Source organism: Mesoplodon densirostris, chromosome 10, assembly GCF_025265405.1.
Source record: "Mesoplodon densirostris isolate mMesDen1 chromosome 10, mMesDen1 primary haplotype, whole genome shotgun sequence".
Taxonomy (NCBI): domain Eukaryota; kingdom Metazoa; phylum Chordata; class Mammalia; order Artiodactyla; family Ziphiidae; genus Mesoplodon; species Mesoplodon densirostris.
In genome coordinates, this window is record NC_082670.1 from 14,511,976 (window position 1) to 14,535,965 (window position 23,990).

General features: G+C 38.8%; 1 protein-coding gene across 1 annotated transcript in view; it reads right to left on the reverse strand.

The window, feature by feature from the left end:
• The window catches only part of KIF13A (kinesin family member 13A), a 213,938-nt gene that overhangs the window by 87,508 nt on the left and 102,440 nt on the right, over positions 1-23,990 (reverse strand). The window contains 3 exon segments of the mRNA XM_060111361.1: positions 1,784-1,964; positions 2,817-2,909; positions 18,809-18,869. Coding sequence (XP_059967344.1) covers positions 1,784-1,964; positions 2,817-2,909; positions 18,809-18,869 — 335 coding nt within the window.

The following is a 23,990-nucleotide window of genomic DNA, read 5'->3' on the forward strand; positions in this document are numbered from 1 at the left end:
TGGGTTTTACTAACTTTATTTTAAGGATGAAGAATGCAATGTGACAACAAGCAATTCTGCTGTACTCTAAACAAGGGCAGACCAAGTGCACAGTTTCAAGAGAGCTGCTTTGAATGCCCATGGATTCAGAACTCGGCTCAGTCTGTTTGCACAACCAGAGGTGCTTTAATGCTATTCATGAGCAAGAAAAAATAAATCTAGCACAATATCAAGTGCTTCTGATGGTGTCTAACATCTGGGATTCTTGTACACTGCTGGTGGGAGTGAAAACTGGTACAACCATTTCGGAAAACAGGTTTGCAGTACCAAAGTTGAAGATTCTATAGCTTCTGACCCACAATTCCACTTCTAGATGTATTCCCTAGAAACTCCTGCATTTGTACACCAGGAGGAATGTACAAGAATGCTCAGAGCAGCACAGTAGTGGTAAAAAGTGGAAACCACACAAATGACAGGAGATAGAATAAATAAATTATGGTATAATTATACAATGGAATACTAAAGAGCAGTAAAAATTAATAAGTTATTACTTCATCTATCAGAACGAATGAATCATTGAGGGGAAAAGTAGCAAGTCACCGAAGGACGCATGTATTATGACGCCACTTACACACAGTTAAAAATTGTGCAAAATTACATGTAAACTCTTAAAGAGGAGGAAGATAATGAGAAACATAAAATTCGTAATAGTAGGAATGGTAGGAATTGAAATAGTATCAAAGAGGAGCATACAGGTGGCTTCAAAAATATCGGTCATGTTCCATTTATTAAGCCAAACGGTGAGTAGGACAGTCATTGATTTTATTATTCTTTAAACCTTACATATATTGTAAATGTTCTTTCATATGCATTAAACAGTTAATAACTAAAACTATTTCTGATGATTGGGTCACTTCCTTTCCATCCATAATTTTTATCTTATGCCTCTAATTATACCCTTGATTATACAGCTGCTAAAACATTTAAAAATATTTTCATGTTATATAAAAAATTCAAAATATTGAATTGTATTTAGAGAATAACCTAAACACGCATACCACACATCCACCCCATAGATTTGAAACACAGGATCAAAATGCACCAAAGTGTTAATAGCAGTTATTTCTGAGTGATGGAATTATATGTCATTTTAATTTCTTCTTACATTTACCTACTTTCTAAATTTTTATATATATTATTTTTAAATCAATAAAAATTTTAATTAATAAAAAGGTAAATGGCCCTCTCCTTCCTCTATGAAACAAACTCATCTGGTTTTTATCACCTAGTTTTTAAAAAATACAGATGCCTGGGTTTCTCCCTGGGTCTACTGAATCATACATAGGCTCTAGAGCAGGGGCTCAGGCCAGTGTATCCTTAAAAAGCCTCCCAAGTGATTCCAGTGTACATCCCCAGAAAAGAATGACTTGCTTAGGCTGGGTCATTTGAAACCTTCAACCACTTTGCCTCCAATTTAGAGGTGCTACTTTCCAACATAAATGGAAGGGCCAATGTGTCGTTTTTAACTCAATTTTTATGAATAAACCATAGTGGCAAAAATAACAAAATAGTAAAAACATCCTTTTAAATGGCATATGTAAGCAACTTTATACATGAATATAGGATAAACTATGAATACTAGATATACCAACAGGCTTTGAGAAGCTGATGATTTCTCAGTAAATGAACTGAAACTAGAGTACTGACCAAGGGCACAAATACATATACTCACCTGCAACTTTAACTTCAGGATCACTTAAAATTATTACCCCTACTACAAGGTTAATTTCAACCATTAACTTACCCTTTGGGGTCTAAAAGATCCCGAACTTTCTCATTATAAATTTCCATATAGGATACTTCGACTTTAAAGGTCTGTGACTCATTTTGCTCCAGAGAGATCCTTTGAAATAAAGCACAGCAGAGCCTTGGAATGAGGCCCCGCTGCTCAGCATTGCCCATCATGGAGAAGGATTTTCCTGAGCCTGGAGAAGGGCAAGCAGAAAGAAAGGAGGATGGAAGAGGAAGCAAATTGTAACGCTTCAACTACACAAGTGTTTCATACACAGCAGCCAAGGCCACACAGCAGAAGTAGACAATTTGGCCCCCAAAGGCCAGTCCCTTGGACACCAAGGCTACTATTTTTTCTATTATACTCACGGCCTCCAGTTTGACTTTCACTGTGAGACCCAGAGGGCACCTCTCTTACAGATGGATATATACAAATGTAAGCACTACAAATATGTAATCCTTAAAAGTACACATGGTAAATATCAACATCAAGTAACATTAACAGTATTTTACCCACAAAATATCAATATTTCACATTTGTGAAAGTGCTTTGATATATATTCCCCTAATTGTCCAGTGATGTGACAATAGGCAGTATTGTTATGATTTATTGATTTATTCCGGCTTTATAATTGGAATGATGGTGGCTCAGAGTGCTAATGGCTGAGCCACTAGCCTGTTTTTGTTTAATATCCTGGTGAAGCCCTCTAGATGATACTGAGAGGACGATACGAAGAGTTTTTCTAGTTTTTCACTATAACATTTATACCGAGAAACTGGTAATTATTTTCCTAGTTCAAATACAGGTTAAAACTATAATTTAGGAAAATGACACTTAATAGTTTAAAACTAGCTTTGCTCATTAACACTAAAATTACTGAGTTACCACAACTGTCAAACCTTCAAAATGAGGATTACTTTTGATCATCTAATTCAGCCAAACCCGTGAAGTCAGAAGCATTTTTCTATGGTTTCCCAAAGTGTTTTCTATATCTATGTTTTAAGAAATGCACAGTTAGTATCACTGACTGTAAGTGGCTACTTACCTGTCTGTCCATATGCAAAAATGCAAGCATTATACCCCTGAAAGGCTTTCTCAAGAATTCCTTCCCCAAGGCACTTGAAAACCACTTCTTGACCTAAAAAACAAAACAAAAAAACTAAAAAGACTGATTTTTCTTGACATATTTGTAGTAATAACCGAGCCCCAGTCATTAACACATTCTCTCAATCCAAAAAGATGTTAAATGTATTGCATATCTTCTGTGTGTAGGGCTGTGGATTAAAGAACTTATTGTATAACAATTTTACTTATCTACTCTTCTACACTATAGCTCAGTACCCGGATCAGTTTATGATTCTACTCACTGTTTCCCTCTAAGACATTTCTCTAGGCATTCAAGTTTCCGGTCCATTGTCTGTGGGCCATATGGAAGCATCATTTAAATTTGATTTAGTTTCTTTTCCTGAGTTAGTATGAAAGTGTCATCAACACAAATTGTCTTATCTCCTCATCTGGATTCTGAGCTTCTGATGAGCAGGAACCTCATCATCCACATCTTGGTATGTGTGTGCACCTCTGCCCCTAGCACGGTGCTAAGTACGTGCCAGATGCTGAGCAACTGTTCACTGCTGGTGGAGGGGATGTGCTGAGCACAGGCACCTCTAACCTGTGTTCCCAGCAGGGATTTGGGGACAGGTTCCCGTCTGTGAGCCTGTCTACAGCTCACTGTGGCTCTTGGGGGAGTTCTGTCATGTACCATCTATACTACGGTAGTGCCCAGCTAAAAATTAAGGTGTGAAAATCTTTTAAAATACTTAACAAGGTATTTACTACTCTTTGAAATTGGTGCCTTTCTAACATTCAGTCCCCACCATTAAGACAATTAAAGTGATTTTCTCCTTCCTCTGTGCAGAAACTACTGGTTTAAGTACCTCTTTCCTCTACTGGAATGAGAAGCCCCTGATTGATGTCAGACTATAATCTGTTTATCTTTGTAATCCTAGTGCCTAGTACAAAATGCTTAATAAATGTTTGTCCAAGAATGAATCAGTTTAATCTTTTTATCCAAATGACAATTCCTTTTACGTTTGGAAATAAAGCAATAGAACATAAGCTTTTGGGTATATGTTTTTCTTTGATGCATCTGATTTTAGCAGTCTCTTGTTATATTATGACATATCATGGTTGCAGAATGGGACTCTTAAAAGTGTAAACATGAAACAAGTAATAATATTTCTGGGCTTCCCTGGTGGTGCAGTGGTTGAGAGTCCACCTGCTGATGCAGGGGACACGGGTTTGTGCCCCGGTCCGGGAGGATCCCACATGCCGCAGAGCGGCTGGGCCCGTGAGCCATGGCCGCTGAGCCTGCGCGTCTGGAGCCTGTGCTCCGCAACGGGAGAGGCCACAACAGTGAGAGGCCCACGTACTGAAAAAAAAAAAAAAAGAAAAGAAAGCCCAGGCTCAGCAACGAAGACCCAACACAGCCAAAAATAAATTAATTAATCAATTAATTTAAAAGAAAAAGAAATAATATTTCCAATCATTAGGTTGGCAAAAAAAAAAAACCTTGACAGTATCAAATATAGCTGGATTAAAGAAATAGGTATTTTCAGGGCCTCCCTGGTGGCGCAGTGGTTGAGAGTCCGCCTGCCGATGTAGGGGATACGGGTTCGTGCCCCGATCTGGGAGGATCCCATATGCCGCGGAGCGGCTGGGCCCGTGAGCCATGGCCGCTGGGCCTGCGCATCCGGAGCCTGTGCTCCGCAACGGGAGAGGCCACAACAGTGAGAGGCCCGCATACCGCAAAAAGGAAAAAAAAAAAAAAAAAAAGAAATAGGTATTTTCATAAGCTGCTGGTGGGAGAATAAACAAATGCAGCCGTTCCAAGGAAAACCACACAGCACCAAGAAAAAGGAATATGCCCAGGCTCTCTGATCCACTGTGAGGCATCTGCCCTAGAGACCCACTCCCACAAGAGACCCCTGTAAAAGGATGTTCATGGCAGCATTATTTATAATACTGAAAGCTGGAATCAAGTTAAATGCCCATTAGTAAGGGAGTAGATAAGTAAAATGTATTTTATATGATGGAATATTACACAACATGTTTAAAAAAACAAGCAAAACAAATCTATGTGTGTAAACAATGTTAGAATTCAGAAACATTGTTGAGTTTTAAAAAAAAGTCATGTTCAGACTGTACATATAATGTAAAAATTTATGTCAAATAGTATGTGTAATATCTATGTGTGCTAAAGTAAAAAAAAAGAAAAAACTGGATCAGAAGAAAATATACCAAATTTATATAACCTTATTTCTCAACTATGGACTTCTACCAAAGAGGCATTTAAAACATGTTAGTGGAATATGTGGATTTTTTTAAAAGGGTATAACTGTAAGAGGCTTCCTAAAAATACAGTTTGTTGTGAAGACTACCTAAAGATGTGTGTGTATGTGCACACACACATAAACTCGGAGGATAATAAAATATTGTCAAAATTCTTATCCACTGAAGACACACTTTCAAAAATGCTTTTATGTGGTGGGAATGTAAATTGGTACAGCCACTAAGGAGAACAGTATGTGGGTTCCTTAAAAAAACTAAAAACAGAACTACCATATGACCCAGCAATCCCTGTCCTGGGCATATACCCAGAGAAACCATAATTCGAAAAGATGCATCACAATGTTCACTGCAGCACTATTTACAATAGCCAGGACATGGAAGCAGCCTAAATGTCTATCAACAGAAGAATGGATAAAGAAGATGTGGTACATATATACAATGGAATATTATTCAGCCATAAAAAAGAACAAAATAATGCCATTTGCAGCAACATGGATGGACCTAGATTGTCATACTGAGTGAAGTAAGTCAGATGCAGAAAGACAAATATCATATGATTATTACTTATATGTGGAATCTAAAAAAGGGGGTATAAATGAACTTATTTACAGAACAGAAGTAGAGTCATGGACGTAGAAAACAAACTTATGGTTACCAGGGGATAAAGCAGGGTGAGGGATTAGGGAGACTGGAACTGACATATACACACTACAACATATAAAACAGATAACTAATAAGAACCTGTTGTATAGCACAGGGAACTTTACTCAATACTCTGTAGTAACCTATATGGGAAAGGAATCTGAAAAAGAATAGATATATGTATATGTATAACTGAATGACTTTGCTGTACACCTGAAACTAGTACAACATTGTAAATCAACTACAGTCCAATAAAAAGATGCTTCTATGTTATAGTTAAGTATGATAGAGTCTTGTGCTAAGAAAATACCTGACCCATCCTGTTGCTGATCTTTCATACACATCAGTATTCTTTTCTCACGTGTTTTCTCAAAGGACCTTCCTTATTCCACGTGTATTCCCAAGGCCTATGCCAAAACACAGGCTTAAATCTGGACCTAAGCCCTGTAGTGCAGAAGATGGGGAATTAAACACAGCCTGTGCTCAGGCTTGTGAGAATTGATGGTGGTCCTCAGCCAGGACCCAAGTGCCATCAAAGGCACTGAAAAAGCACCGCTTTCTTGGCACAAACAGATGAATGGAGCAATCTCGTTTGATCTTCCACGCTGGTTAACCAGCCCCCATAAAGGGAGTAGGGTGAGGATGGGGACAAGATGCTTTAAGACTTGGCTAGGTCAAACATCCTGACTGTAATTCATGATTTTGATTCATATTTAGTAACTTGGAAAAAAGCGAGAGCTTGAGTTGATGAAAGGACTCAACTGCGGAGAAGCACTGTGGTCAAAGAGCTTTTCACCCTGGCTTCACAGAGCCTGAAGTCATTAACCAATCAAGGATTTATATCTGTTCTTTTATCAGGTAGTGAAATGGATTACTTTCTGGTTTCTGCTTCTGATGCTGAGTAGGCTGGAATTATGAGGAATTATTTTCTCAATGTTTTTGCAAGGGCAAATCACAAGTCTTTTTCCTTGGTAGGAATCATCTTTTAAAACCAAAGATCATTAACTGAAAAAAACAAGAATGAATGCTATAGAGCTATGTGAAATAGGTTTATGATGTGTCAGGTGAAAAAACCAACACCACCACCAGCCAGAGTGTGTATACTAAAATTGCACTAAAAACAAAAAATGATCAAAGAATCCTCCAGGATATAAAAAATACAAGAATGAATTTCAGCTTGGCCTATTTCCAAATTATTGCAGATACTGAATAGGATACGAATTAACCTATTTAACCTGTATACTTTTATTATTTATGCTGCTAAGAAGAAAAATAGTATTTTTTTGTCAACTGCCCCGTTTGCAGTGCACTTTCCATATTCTATACTGCTGAATCCTTGCAATACCTTGATATGGATTGTGATCAATAAGGAGCTGGGGGGGTGGTGAGGGCAGCACTCTGAAAGAGTAAGTCATTTGCCCAAATGGGGCCACCAGCGAGTGGCAGGGCCTGTGGGTGTTGACTCCCAGATGGACTGAGGCCCATCCATAATCAGTGACTCAGGCTTCATGACATTGGGAATCAGTTATTCCCACCTCAGGTCTCCGTGGTACGTTTTTTTTTTTTTAAAAACAAACTCCCAGTAGTCAACACACTGCAGTATTTTTTTTCCCCCATGTCTGTCTCTACCACTGAATTGTGAACTCCTTTGAAAACAGGAGCTGTTGCATCTTAGCAGAGTACCTGGCACACAGTACACACTCTTATTTACTGAGTTGTTCTGGTGACATTACTGTTCTTAGAATCTTACAGTGTATTTAATTGGGCGTCCCTTTCCTCATTAGGGATGACGGAGGCATCAAAATATTGTTGGTTGAACTTAAAAAGTTAATTGTAGGGTTTACACTTTCGTTAAAGTATGGCTGTTTTTGAAATTCTAATGAGCCCCTCAAGATGACAACAGTCTTTGTTAAATAAGGCCCTGGGGTGTGAACAGACGTGTCAACATAATATGTAACAACTAATCGAATAATTTTGATAAAAATTACAGATTACACTTTTACTGACACCCATAGTTACCTCCTAGACATTGAAACAAAATATATATGACTGAAAAAAATAAACCAGTCTCTTTGATTTCCACTAAATGTACAAATATGCTTTCCAAAAAGTCAAGTTCTTTTAGTTAGATATTTACGGTTACATTTGACAGACAGAATATAATTGAGATTTACTGTATTTAATAAAGTTTTAGTTATAACTAGGAAAGGAAAACATTCTGGGAAACACAAAATGGAATATGAAAAAGTAGAAAATAATTATACTGTGTTTCTGGAAAGAATTTTTCTCCTTTCCATCCTTAAATAGCTATCCCAAAACACGATTTATAAAAGGGAAAATACAAAGAATTATATTGTAAAGTTCATGTATTTTTACAAATCTAAGCAAGACTGGATTCTAGAGAGAATGGAATCCATTTTGTCACTATGACTTGATGTCTCAAGGGAAATTTATTATCTTTTAAGAAATAATGAATACTTTCCCACCTCTACAAAGATTCATCAACATTAACATTTTTTAATAGCTCTGCTTAATTTCCACTGTATATTTAACATGCAATCTATTAACTGATACAACCTATTATAGATACTTAGATTATTTCCTTTTTCTTTTTTTCTGCAATATTTATCCTTACATATTTATCTTTGTACACTTTTCTATTGACTTTACTAGGCAAAACTCCAAAAAAAAAAAAAATCAAATTACTAACTCTCCTAGCAATGCATGAACCTTTTTTTCTACACCTTCAACAACACTGGCTATTATCATTCTTCCTGGCTTTGACTAATAGAAAAAAAAAAAAAAAAGCCTTTTGTTTTGTTAAATTAAAATTTTTCTTTCCTTAGGTTATTGTCCATTTGTATTTACTCTTTAGTAAACTGACTATTTGGGTGCTATGTTTATGTTTATAAATCAATTGGTTTAGTAATTGATTAAGTATTAATTTTAAAATATCCATCATATATTAAGGATATTAACCTTTGGTCTGTTATATATATTGTACATATTTTTCCCCAATCTGTCATTTACCTTTCAGTCTTATGTTGTTCGTTGTCATACAAAAGCTTTTGGTCTTTCATATTCAAATCTCTCATCTTTTCCTTTATGATTTTCATCTATGGTGTATGTTATGCTTCCAAAATCTTTCTAGATTATTATTACCCCAAATTACATAGTTATTCACCCATATTTTCTTCTAGTTTTGTTTTTGGTTTTTCCAGTTTTATATCCAAATCTGAATTCTACTTCTTATCAGCTATGTAACCTTGGGCAAGATCTCCTTCACTAGTAAAACAGGAATAATAGTTGCTCTCTTACTGGGTTGCTGGTATGATTAAATAAGGCAGTACAGTAAAGCACTTGCCATAGTGCGTGGCCATTAAAAGTCTAGAATATATTTTAGCTAATATCCATAATTAATACCATCTCTTAAATCTTTAATCAACTATAATTTATTTTGGTGCAGAAAAGGAGATAATCATCTAATTATTTTTCCTTCAATAGTTCCTCTATCTTTGCAACAATTCTGTGAGGCAATCCAATTTTAAAGATAAAAGACACTTACTCTTACAAAAAAACATTAAAGGAATCATTTATTGCTATTTTTCTAGCACCTCTAGTGGTCCCACCTTTAAAATTCCACTGACCAAATGTAATGGTGGTATACTCACGCGTGACAGAAAGAAGGGGGTGTGTGAATGTGTGTGTATGTGTGTGGGGTCATGATGAGGAGAGGAAGAAGGAACAGTATCATTAATTATTATCTGGGCCAGAATACGCCAACCCATGTTGTCCAGTGGAGGAAAAATATTTACCATTTTTTTATAACATTAAGATATCTCAGAAAGGTAGAGGGAAAAAAACAACTAAATAAATCATATCAATAAAACTGAATACAAACAGACTCTATAGAGCTCCCCTTATTTTTTTATTCTGGTGCCTTTGTAGCTCTATGAATCCCTGGCTGGGGTTATACTTAATCAATTCTTTGGTTTGGTGACTTTCAGCCACCACTGGTAAAACAAACGATTATTTAAGAACAGTGAAGACTGTCAACAAAGCCTAAAAATGCCCTGTAGCCTCTATACAGTCTTCTGTCCTCCTCAGCATAACCCGTTTTCCATGAAACATGAACAGTGGCTACACTTCACTCTGTGATGGACAGAAAATATTAACCATCAAAGACCCTTATACAGTCTATTAAGGAGAGTCTGGTTTATCCAAAAGACTGAAGGTGTTTTTGTTTGTTTATTTGTTTCTTTTTACTTTGTTCCTTCTTATTTTTTAAACACAGCAGTCCCTTTTTCTCAGCATAGAAAAAAAGCAATGTGTCAACTGCTTTTAGAAGCTTTGTTCATACACACACACAAAAAGAGCTATTTATGCTGGATAGTGGGAATCAGGGAACCCATAAAAGATGCACTATCCCTACCCTAAATGTTTCCCGACTCCAGTTCACACTCAAATGGAATGAAGTGCCACTTGTCTAGGGAAATATGTACCAGCCCAGAAGGGAGACAGAAAGGCAAGTTCAGAAGTCCTGAGGGAAGCAAGAGGACCTATGAGAATCTGTTTCTACCCCAGACAAACCACACAAAGGCACAACACAGTCCAACCCAAGAGCCTGTGACTTTTCCGCAGGACCCCGGCCAGAGAGGAGATGGCCACTCTACAGAAGTCAGCTCCGCGTGCCTGGCACAGGGAATCCACAGGGCAAACCTGACCTCACTTGTTCATAACCATGACCAAGATGCCAATTTCCTCTGTGGGGTTTATGATTAGACTCCTATAGCTGTGTGGACAAGTCTTAAAACCCAGGCATGCCCAAAGCAACCACAACACAATGTCAGAACAGTAGAGAAGGTTCCTGTGTGGAATTTCTGCAAGCAAAGTCACAGACCTGACCCACCCAACCCTGAGTCACACATGATACAGCTCTGAAAAGCTAACACCCGGAGTCTCCACACTTGTGCGTAACCTGTCCCTCCTGGGAATAGCAGCAATGGCCTCAAAGCTACCAGGCGTGTGCACTGGGAGCTGAGTAACCAAGGTAATTCTCTCCCTGCAGCAGGGCCCTGATAGCAAAGCACAGAAGAAGAGAAACTAGGGATGGGAGGGAAAGTGCATATCATGCGTATGCTGACACTTGACTGCTTACGAGGAACAGGGTGAAACATCACAGTGGGCTATGCTCTAGGAAATGGGAGAACAAAATAAGAGGGCATAACCTTGTTTTATTCACAAACTGCATGAACCAAGGCAGTCTCACATAGATCACAGCTGACCAAAGCACTAAGTATGGAGATACAAGGCTGGACATGACATGTGCACAGAATATTTCTAAGGTAGTGGCGTGGAAGAGCAGCCAGGATTTTAACACGATTCTATCATTTTAAATGGAATCCCCAGTTTTCCTTCTTTTCCCCATCTCTTTTTTCACTGAGTTAAGAGTGAAAAAAAAAATGGTCAAGCTCAATATTTATGATCTGGAGTTCATGGGCCTGTGCGTCTGTGGGGGTGTTTTTCCACTCCTAACCAGGCCGACAGCACTGGCGACTGATGAGTCTGGACTTGGCAGGTGGCCCAGCTCTACATCGGAGCACCTGGACAGCGCAAGGCCCGTCAGGCACCTCACCCATACCCGAAGGGGTGAGGAATGCTGAACTTGGACAAGGTTTCAGGTCATCTCTCCATCAAACAGTGCAGCTCTCAGAAACTGTCACATCTGGTGACTTTCAACCTGGTTTAAGTTAAATGACCAAAAACTACAGAGCTTAGATAAAGGAGCTGGGGCTTTAAAGGCTTGACTTGATGACAGGAGACTTAAGTTTTAATAAGCTGCAGAAGATTGCCATTAAGGGGCTTGGTAAAAGGACCCTGAGGATCTGGGCCTGGAGGGTAAAGGGAGACACGGGGCCATTTTCCACAGTGGCATCTGGGAGCTATCAGCACGGCAGTCCCCAGGAGCTTTCCTTGCAGCACGGCCTGGGTGACTCGCCCAGACGGATGTTTCCACCCCCTGACAGCGCTGGGGCCAGTCATGAGCTGGCAGTGAACCTCAGCTCCGTTTTTTGTTGCCGTATAAAGTGGGTGGGTCACAGAGGAGGGGTCAGGCGTCGGGGACCCGGATGAAAGAGCTGTGAGGACTGTCTCAGAGAATGCATTTTGGAGGGATCCAGGAGGGTACTTTCACATATAACAACTGCTGAAAAAGGAGCTGTTCTTCACCTCTACCTGCTCGACAGTGTTTGCCACTGTGTCCCTCTGACACAGAGGCAGACCTGACTCAGTATCTCTTCTGGACTGTGGGGTGCACAAGACTGACAGCCCTGAGGGGAGGTGAGAACAAAGCCCAAACCAAACACAGGCATTCAGGACTCTGGAGAACTTCTGACAGGAGGGAGAATGTTAATAGCATTATTCCTGGCTAAGTTCCAAGCCAGAGAACTCCAATAACATGATTCCCTAGGCACAGCCTCTTGTTGGGATGAGAGAGAAGAGAGGAGAGCCTGGGATTGCAGTAGAATCCATAAAATCTTCACACATAACTGTCATTGACCCAAATCCACATTTACCACTGCTTTCAGCTCTCTTACAAGTAGCAGGGCCTCTCTGAACCTTAGTTTCCTCGTCTGTAAAATGGGGGCAATATCAGTTTCTACTGATTTGGTGTTTTGACAATTAAATGACCTGCTGCAGGTAAAGGGATGAGCACAGTGCTGGGAAACTAGTGCTCAGAACTCTATTGTCTACTGTTGTTATTATTATCCACCCCTCTAAACACACTTAACTAAGTTAAGTGATGTCTCTGGGCGCCAAGAAATACTCTAAGGAATAGATGTTGACAAAGAAAGGAAAGTGGAAGAAGGCAGGGTTGGGTGGGATTAAAAAATCTGGGAGTAGGGCTTCCCTGGTGGCGCGGTGGTTGACAGTCCGCCTGCCGATGCGGGGGACACGGGTTCGTGCCCCGGTCCGGGAAGATCCCACATGCCATGCAGCGGCTGGGCCCATGAGCCATGGCCGCTGAGCCAGCGCGTCCGGAGCCTGTGCTCCGCAACGGGAGAGGCCACAGCAGTGAGAGGCCCGCATACCGCAAAAAAAAAAAAAAAATCTGGGAGTAGAGGTGAGAAGAAAGAGAAGCATACACACACACTCTTGTAAAAAATTTAACAGTATCAGCCTAGCTTACTTATCTCAGAAATTTTTCTTAACTGACCTTCACTTACCCGATTCTGTCAATTAACATTCTCTCTTCCATCTGTAAAATACACTGATGCATGCTTACTGCACACTAAATCACCCAACTGGTAGACAACTCTCTGGACTCCCAACAGCTGAGTTATGTTCTCACAAAGGGTCAGTTGTGTTTGCTCCTGAACTGGTTTGTGTCAGTTACACTTCTCTGTAATTACATAATTAACAAATGCAAAAAGAGAGTTGCTGGTTCTAAGAAAACTAGTTTGGATGCTTAGGAACAACTTGATAAAGGTGAGCCCCTAAAAGAACTGTCAGATTAGGTATGGGTAAGAATTTGTAAGACTGTAAAAGAGAAAGAAAAATCTAGAAGGATTCTGCAGTCAGTGTTTCATAAATGTCTTTTAAGATGGCAAGCACCATTTATAGTGAATCTCTAACAAACTTTTCACATAGTCAACTACTACTGCTTCTCATAACCACAGGGAAAACTTCCACAGTTTTGATAAACTTAACAGCTAACAATTATTGAGTATTTATTCTACACAAGACACTTGCTGAAGTCTTCATATACACTTGAATAGTAAAATAATGAATCAATACAATACGCTATAACAAATATTTTGGAAGTCTGCGTAAAAAATTGGTTCTATTTTGGCTGCTGTCAACTTTTAGAATGTAAATTTTGAGGCACAGTTAAACAATATGAAACAGAAATCATTTCTACCTCTGAGCCCATAAACTCTCCCATCAGAGGCACAGAATCAAACATGGCTATTCTCCCCACGGCAATAGCCATAGCTAGGAGGCACTCAGCTGTCCCCTCACGGTACAAAGCAACGTTAGCAGAACAAGAATCAGACGTAGAACATTTCTCCTGAATTGCAGGGTATTACAATGCCTGAAAACACAGGTTTCAGCAAATCTGAGCAACATACCATATGCTCAGAACTGTCATATAATTTCTAAGTCAACAGTTTAGAATCTCTCAGGTCAGGAAATGTTCTTGTCCATATAGATACCCAGATATGCCACCACTAGACTGATTTTTATTTTGGGTATGAAGATTTATAGAAAAACAGGTTTATGAAAAATATTCTCCTGCTAGGAAGAAAAGCAAAACCAAGGTTACTGGAAGTCACTGTTATTTAACCAACATGACACATTTTAGACAGTGATAAAAAATGTATTGATTTATTATCGAGAAGCCCTTAAATGAAATTAGTAGTGATTTAAACACTTAAAAAGGCCTATTATCTGTTATGATGCTCTCAAGTTTATCAGTATTCACTATAATAACATTATAATCCTAAATGTTGATCTATGTTTATGTGTATGTATATATGGGCTTGGGGAGAGGAAATGGATTTATGTAGAAATCCCATGCTGTGGGTGCCTAATTTTGCAGGTTACTTCTGTTTTTTCTTAGCCCTGGCACAAGGGTTTTTGCTTAAAGATTCAGAATTATGTGCAGACTCGCTAACCAAAAGGTGGTAATAAGAGATAATATATTTAAATTGTGAAATGTCTCAAAGCATGATTCAATGCAATTCAAATGGCTTAACAAACAAGCCTTTGATTTGACTCTGAAAAGTCCACTGCAACAGCTGTGTGGCCAGCATAAAATGTCTGATTCACGTTTAATCTGAGAGCTGGAAGAGATCTGAGATCATTCTAGGCTATATATCCTCCTTTCACAGATGAAGAAACAGACATCCCCAAAGTTTAGCAGTTTGTGGCAAAACCAGGTCTCATAAATACCAGCACACACAACGCATTTTCTCTCCAAAGGACTGATGCTACTATCCTTACTACTGCTACAACGTGACAGTGATAAAGATGATGATAAATATTTCTTAAATTTATTTATTTATTTATTTTTGGCTGCATTGGGTCTTCGTTGCTGCGCGCAGGCTTTCTCTAGTTGCAGTGAGTGGGGGCTACTCTTCGCTGCGGGGCGCGGGCTTCTCATTGCAGTGGCTTCTCTTGCTGTGGAGCACAGGCTCTAGAGTGCAGGCTCAGTAGCTGTGGCACGCGGGCTCAGCAGTGGTGGCTCCCGGGCTCTAGAGCGCAGGCTCAGTAGTTGTGATGCACGGGCTTAGTTGCTCCGCGGCATGTGGGATCTTCCCGGACCAGGGCTTGAACCCGTGTCCCCTGCATTGGCAGGCGGATTCTTAACCACTGCGCCACCAGGGAAGCCCCGATGATAAATATTAAGTGAGCATTTCCTGTGGTTTAAGTACTTTACATGAACAGGTCATTTAGTCCTCAAATCAACCCTATGAGATCAGAACTATTATCAGCCTTATTTAACCTAAGAGGAAACAGAACTCACCCGACATTACATAGATAAAAGGTGGGGGAGGCAGGACTGGAACCCAGGCAGTTCGATTTAAAAGCCCACATGCTTCCACCACTCCACCCAACCCACTGCAGTGCCATTATACCTACTATTGAATTATGGGTTTCTAAATCAGTCTGAGAGCGGAAGCTCTTGCTTGCTATAGCTTTTAATGAGTAGAGTAACATAAAACATAATTGAGAATTTAACATTTGACACACCCCATGAAACGGAGAGCCTCTCTTTGCTCTTTCAGTCCATGCACTCATCTATCTCTCTCCCCTCTCCCTCCTCCTCTCTGCCCCCGAAGTTTTGAGAGCTGCTTCAAGAGCTCTGATTCAGTATCAATGATGCCATTATTCATGGAGTCTGACAAATAGGTCAGTTTCAGGAACTATGTGCTTCCCCTTCTCCGTGTCTTCTATGTCCCATCAGAGAATGAATGCTTCTATCTTAATGTTTCTATTCACAATTAAGAAGGAATTGCTTTTTTTTAATTAAAGAGAAGGGAAATCAAACTATACTCCAATATAAAATAAAAATTAAATTTAAAAAGAGAAAGGAAATCATATTAGTACAACTAATCTATTAGTAATATATTCACTAGGCAAATTATTTACAATGAGTGCAAAAAACCCTGAAAGAATAGTAAGCAAGAAGTTTACTTTTTGCTGAGGTGGTCACAGAATTTGTACAATAATGGGGATACCTAAAGAATAAGAAACTGTCTCCTCATATTTGTAAATAGACTGCTCCATCGACCAAGAGAATCCTATTTCAGGGCTAATACCAGGAACACGGTATTAGATGTGATCATGCAAGCTAAAATTTAGTAAAGTTTAAGCCATCAAAATGTTTAAAAATCATTTTTATCTTTTAAAATACTTCGGCACATACTATTTGTAATGAAGAGCTACAGAAATCTTGAGTTTCACATGTTAATTTTATCATCTGTACTTAATAAAATTATCTCTAGTAAAAAAAAAAAAGTTTGTCCTACATTCAGAGGTAGGAGTGATACACTGCAGAAAGCTAGAACGGTCTCTATGGGCAGTAATGGAGGATGTGATTGTAGAGATACGGAAAAAAAAGAGAAAAACAATCTTCCTAAAGCATTATTTTAACCCCATCACTCCAATAGCCCCTCCCCTATTTTTCACCATATCATCTACATTTCTTAGTCTAGCTTTTAAACTTTCCTATTATCTGGCCTCACTTAACATGTACAAGTAGGTTTCCCACTGATTCCCCCCCAAAATGCATCTTTTGCTCAGACCAGTGTTATACACCATGCTCCCTCCCACTTCTGCATCCTCACTTACAGAAAAGCCAAACGAAGTATCATTTATGGGCACCTTCCTTTGGTCAGCTCATTAAGTTACCTACTGAACCCTTGTAACAACACATAAGATAGGTATTACCACTGCCATGTTTCCCATTTTAAAGAAAAGAAATTGTAACTCAGAGAGATTAAATTATCTAAGAGAACCAAAGCAAGCTTTCTGAGACTTAAACCCAGGGTGGAGTTCAGAGTCCGTGTGCTTTCCTTGACACCGTATTGCTTCCTCTCGTCTGGATGCCCTCCATACTGCCCCGTGGCTAAATCTATGCTCAACTTTTATGTCCAGTTTCAGTCCCATCTCCTCTATGATGCCTTCCCAGGCAACTTCAGTCTTTCCACATTTTGCCTCTCTTTGGGTTTTCTATAGTACTTAAAACCTGTAAAACTTAGAGTTTAAATACTATCTCAAAATGTTTACTGTTGTTTGTTATGCATTCTTTTGCTTTCCAACTTAGGTTATAATTTCTCAAGGGCTTCCTAGGCTGCACACACAGTAGAAGTTTCATGAATACTTAAGCAACTATTCTGAGACTTTCTGGCTTCCTAGCTTAAATAAGAAGAAACACTGGGCTGGAGCATAGAAGGGGTGGTAGGGAGTCAGAGAGCAGAGGGTGGGGAAGGTAGACGGGGCTATAAAATAAAGGATCTTAAATGTCATCCAAAGAGTACAGATTTTTATCTATAAGTGATGAGGAGTCCTCTAAAGTATTTGACAATTGCATAAGAGTTCTAATACAGGGAGCTACATCTGACTATATCCTGAATAATATCAACTGCACAGAGTGAGAGATTGGACTGTGTATAGCCATAGCATTTGTCCTCATCTGTTTCTGTCACAGTGTGAAGTGTTTTACTTTTGTTTATTTAAATCCAAAAGCACACACCCGGCACAAAATTATACTGTGCTAACAGTCAAGGCCGACTCTCCTAGACTCTGTAGAATTTATTATATAGACTCCCAAAGGACTGATAAAAAGACAAATTAATTACAACCAATATTAAGAACTATTTACTCACATTAATAAAATACATTGCTGAAGATGCAGGAATGATGTTTGGAAAGAAAGGCTAATTTACCCAATGTGAGCAATGGAAGGAATTTTCCTAGTTCCAGCCATTAACTTTTGACAAAATTATACATCAAATAATTTCTCAACAGATTTGCTTTACGCGGCAAGGAAAAGGCTATTAATAAACAAAATTTCCTATAAGCAAGTAACTTCTTTTACCCTCTAATCTTTTAAGATCTACATCCTCTCCATCATCCCCTCACTGTTTTTCTTTCTTTCTTTTCTTCCTTCCTTCCTTCCTTCCTCTTCCTTTCAATATTTCTTTCTCTCTTTCTTTCTTTTGTAAATGGGAAAGTCATTCAGCTGACATCCTTATAAGTAGAAATAAGGAGAAAATGCTCATTAAGACTATATATCTAAGAAAAAGGGGTCACAGTCAGAAGGGAAGGAACAAAGACTTCCTCCACTAAAACAAATGCTTCCCTCTTGAGTTAAGGTAATTTTAACTCCTAGGAAAGGCGAAGATTCACCTGTGATCACAAATAAAATTAGCAGTCATCTGTATTTAATGGAGTAGGGATAAAATGCCTCAAGGAAGGAACAAGAGCAAATTGTTCATAAATGTGGGGCCTTGAGGCAATGTTTCCCCGAGGGATGTACAGTGTTAGTTCATATCACCACTGACTACTTTAGAACACTCAGGATGCCAGGGGGCCCTGGAAGCCAACAGCATCTGTGCTTTGCTTGCTTAAACGGAGCAGTGCCTTCCCTGAAAGTTAGAGGCAAGGAAAGGCACAGCACATTAAACCTCCTCTTCGTGTAAGAACCACAACAGCTTCCACTGACGGCCTGAGGTGGTTTTCGTTAGCTCTAATCCTTGCAACACCTCTGAGGACACTTCATACCCCCTTTACAGGTAAAGAACCTGAAGCTTAATGAATTTGGGAAAAAAACCTGTCCGAGGCTTCTCAGCAAGTAAATGGCTGAACCAGATCCTCAAACCAAATCTTACTGACTTCAAAGCCCACGTGCCAGAATTGGAAAGAATGAGTTCGAATTTTATGGGAAAAACAGAACTCCAGAATAATTAAAGAAAACAGACATAATGGAAGAAGAGGCCAGAGGCCCAACCGTCAAGTGCAGAGAGACAGCCAACTTACCAGCATATTTTGTAGTGTTAGATTCATCCATGGACCAAAAGCAATAATCAAACGCAAATACCTGAATGAAAGAACAAAACATTAAACTTAAAAATTAATTAACTTCCATGAGTAAATCAGACTGAAAAAAATTTCGCTGATGAAGATGAGGGTGCCTGCTACTGTCTTATTAAAAAAAAAAACCAAAAAACGAAAAAACACCATAGGTTTGATGCTTTATTAACCCTGAAGTTTCTTACAGACTAAATTGATGGTTATTTTCTTGTATTAGACTAAGTTGCATATAGAAATTGCTACTTATCCATAATTCAAACAAGGAGACACCTTAGCCAAATTTTTTTAAATGATACATTTAGTGAGAAAGAACAGTGGCTTCCCTCCCAAGTCCATGGTTCCAGCGTCTGCTGAAACTCTCCAGCCAGACCTTCCATGGCTTCACAAGAAACACTAAAGTGATCAAGTTTCACTGAAACCAATTCCTTCTAACTTTCCATGACGCTACCATTTCTAGCGCAGCCAAAGCTTTGTCAAAACTCCCCACGTTCCCGGAAATCTTGGACTCCCGGTCTTGGGCCAAGTACTGTTAATAAATCAATAATTCACTCTCGCATGCTTTAGTTTTCTGCATAGTTACTGAATGCCTACTGTGTACTAGGAATGGCTGATGCTGCTTCCATAAGGACACACATCTTATCAATGTTTTCCACGCGTATGACCACCACTCATGTTCCAGCCATCATTAGCAAATGCGTTGGGCAACGTTCCCCAAAGTGCGCACCAAGGAACAGCAGTTTCATGAGACAGTCCATGAAATAAAGATTACATCATCCAGAAATGGTAGATATTTTACCCTGCTTAAGATTTTCTATGCAATTCTCAATATTAAAGTCTCTGAAAAGTCCTCCAGCAAATAAACCCATTTAGTTGTGTAACTTTTTTATTTCTCAATTACTTTTGGTGAGGAGAGTAACACCTATTAACACGCCTTGAAACTAGTGTTTCTCAGCATAGTCCTCAAGCAAACTGGCTCAGGTGACTAAGAAGTGACTTTCACAGGCTCCTTGTTACAGCCTCCCCCCGCCTTGCAACTCTAATGGTAAATTACAATCCTAAAGGGGCAGAGACCCTTTAATGCTTAATCATTGTCAAGGGATCGTAAGCACTGAGCAATCAGAACCCAAGCACTTTGACCTGGCACTTGAGACTGGCCATATGAGACCCTTCCAGCCTGTGTCCCCCAACTTCCTTAAGCTTCAGCTGAACTTTCCGTACCTTGGAGTTGCTAAGTACAATTCCACCTCTGTCATTTTCTTTATTTCCACCCTTCAGAATGCTTCATACTCCTTAAGGCCCAGTTCAATATATTTTTCTTCCAGGAAGTATTCCTTGGTTAAACCCAAATGGATTTGCTTTCTCTTCTCTGAACTCTCACAACACTGTTTTAATCCTTTTTTGGTGTGACTCCTATCCCAATTATTTTATTTTTCACTTATCATGTATATGATGTGTGCATATGTTTTATCTCCCCTGGTAGACAAAGATCCTTAAAAGCAGGAACCATACCTAATTCATATTTGTATCCTGCACTGTCCATAGTAGTTGCTTTGTAATTATTTATTAAATGATTACTGTCATTGAGAACTTGCAAGAAAGAAGGTACTTTCCACATCATCAAAAGACTAAGTTATGCTCTGAATAGTTTCAGCACTACATGTACTTTAATGTTTTTAAAACTGATTCAGGTACACACACAACTTACATCATCAACCTCAAATCCAAATTCAGTTTTGTTATTTATACAAACATTCACTCTGGTCTTATGACAACCAAGGTTAAAACGAACAGCTATGAAACAATAGTTTCAGCCAACAGAGTGTGAAATATTTACTGCATTCAAGGGCTCTTCCAAAGACTTGAGGGACCACACAGGCATAATCCAGTTAATCTTCCTGCCTCAAGGCAGGACTGAACTTCAACACTTCTGAGAGAGGAAGATCTGTCTTGTTTTTAAACATTTCCAGAAAAGGAGATTCTACAACCTCCCTTTAATGGCATCTTATAACACTTAACTTTCAATCCCAGGACATTTTCCTTTCCTTTTGACCTAAATCAACTCTCCTTACTTTAAATGGCCAACAGAGGCTACCTTCCAATTTCTAGGTATGTTCATTGTTTCCCTCTAAAGTCTCAATGAATTCCTCTTAGTAGTTGCTACATACAGTGAAATAATAATTTATTTCCTGTATGTTCATTTTTCATACCTACCTAAAACTTGTATTTAACAGCTTGCTATTTTGCATACAAGCTTAGAAAGCTAGAGATTTATATTCACAGTAATGTTACTTGAAATAAAATGAAATCCACCCCAAAACTGGGGGGTCTACCCTTAGTAATAATCATTCCAAATTCTGTGCCAACTTTCATTTCTAACAGACGGTTAATAGTCTAAAGTTGTTTTTGCTCATAAAAAGGAAGATAACTATTTTTCATTTTAGGCATTCACCCTCCCGAATTCAGACAAACGTTAAAACTCTGCAGAGGAGAAAGGGTCCTGATAGTACTGGCAGACTTAATTGTTCTTTTCTTGCCAAAAACTGGCCTCTCCCTGAACTATGTCTCGAATTTCAAACCTTTGATCACAAGCATTTTAGAATGGTCATCTCCCTCAAACCAGTCATGGAGTACAGGTTATGCTTTTACTCAACATTTATCAGTAAGAAAGTTGAAGCCCAGAAATCTGAAGGATTTCCCTAAAAACTCAAAGCAACTGAAAAGATTCTTGTTATCATTTTTTTATTTAAGGCAGGTTACCAGAGATCCCCCCTCCTCCTATGAAATTCCACAGCACTCTATAGCTCCCGTGGCACTAGTTCACATGTGCTCCTGTTTTATGGCTTAGTTCAACTGGTGTGGGTCTCACCTCCACTCAAAGGTGAACCCGTTGGGGGCAGGGGCTTTGTCTCATGCTAGTGCCTGGGTCAGTACTTCATATAGAGCAGCCACTGTATGTAATATTTTTTCAATAAATAAACATAATACCAGGAGAAGAAGTTGGAATGCAGATAAGAACACAGAAGGAACATGAGAAACTGTTATGGAAATGTAGAAGTTCAAACTGCAAGATAGATTTTTAGTGTTGCATTCCTTTCAGACGCACATTTTCAGGGAACCTGGTTCCTTCAAGGGTCAAATACAAATTTGGTCACTAGATGAGTCCTCTTCAGCACCATCATTCCAGGGTTCACGTGGATAAACAAGAGTGGCCACATCAAGTATAATTTGTAGTTTGCACAGAATTAGAACAATTATTTGTTGCTAGAATAATTATTTGGTATGACTGTTATGAAAACAGTGATAAGATGTTTAAAATAATTTCTTTGTCTTAGGTAGCCAATCATTTCCCTTGCAATCTTCTTAGTACTATAAACAAACTAGTATTCACAAACTATTATCTTTCTTTTCACAGCTAAAAATTTAATTACAAAGGTTTGTAACAAAAGAGGACATGATTTTCTTATTTTCTAATACAAAATCATTGACATTTCAAAAGAGATAACAAAACCATTTTCTTGAGTTATTCTTTAGAAACTAACCACTTCAAATAAAATAATTTTTTTCAAAGCCAGCACATTATACTAGAGAAATATATTTACTCAAGACTTCTAACTAATTTCATTAGAATTCCTAAATGTTTATTTCACCTATTCATTATGAAGTCACTAGTATCTTAATTAGACTGTGGCAGACAGGGGACTTTTTTTTTTTTTTTTTTAACACATCTTTCTTGGAGTATCACTGCTTTACAATGGTGTGTTAGTTTCTGCTGTATAACAAAGTGAATCAGCTACACATATACTCTTGCATCTCTCTCCCCCCCTCCCTATTCCACCCCTCTGGGGGTCACAAAGCACTGAGCTGATCTCCCTGTGCTATGCAGCTGCTTCCCACTAGCTATCTATTTTACATTTGGTGGTGTATATAAGTCCATGCCACTCTCTCACTTCGTCCCACCTTACACTTGCCCCTCCCCGTGTCCTCAAATCCATTCTCTACGTCTGCGTCTTTATTCCTGTCCTGCCCCTAGGTTCATTAGAACCTTTTTTTTTTTTTTTTTTTTAGATTCCAATTATATGTGTTAGGATACGGTATTTGTTTTTCTCTTTCTGACTTACTTCACTCTGTATGACAGACTCTAGGTCCATCCACCTCACTACAAATAACTCAATTTCATTTCTTTTTATGGCTCAGTAATATTCCATTGTATATGTGTGCCACATCTTCTTTATCCATTTATCTGTGGATGGACACCTAGGTTGCTTCCATGTCCTGGCTATTGTAGAACAGAGCTGCAATGAACATTGTGGTACATGACTCTTTTGGAATTATGATTTTCTCAGGGTATATGCCCAGTAGTGGGATTGCTGGGTCGTATGGTAGTTCTATTTTTACTAACGGACCTCCATACTGTTCTCCATAGTGGCCGTATCAATTTACATTCCCACCAACAGTGCAAGAGGGTTCCCTTTTCTCCACACCCTCTCTAGCATTTATTGTTTGTAGATGTTTTGATGATGGCCATTCTGACTGGTGTGAGATGATATCTCATTGTGGTTTTGATTTGCATTACTCTAATGATTAGTGATGTTGAGCATTCTTTCATGTCTGTTTGTTGGCAATCTGTATATATTCTTTGGAGAAATGTCTATTTAGGTCTGTTGCCCATTTTTGGATTGAGTTGTTGGTTTTTTTGATATTGACCTGCATGAGCTGCTTGTAAATTTTGGACATTAATCCTCTGTCAGTTGCTTCATTTGCAAATATTTTCTCCCATTCTGAGGGCTGTCTTTTCGTCTTGTTTATGTTTTCCTTTGCTGTGCAAAAGCTTTTAAGTTTCATTAGGTCCCATTTGTTGATTTTTGTTTTTATTTCCATTTCTCTAGGAGGTGGGTCAAAAAGTATCTTGCTGTGATTTATGTCATAGAATGTTCTGCCTATGTTTTCCTCTAAGAGTTTTATACTGTCTGGCCTTACATTTAGGTCTCTAATCCATTTTGAGTTTATTTTTGTGTATGGTGTTCGGGAGTGTTCTAAGTTCATTCTTTTACACATAGCTGTCCATTTTTCCCAGCACCACTTATTGAAGAGGCTGTCTTTTCTCCATTGTATATTCTTGCCTCCTTTA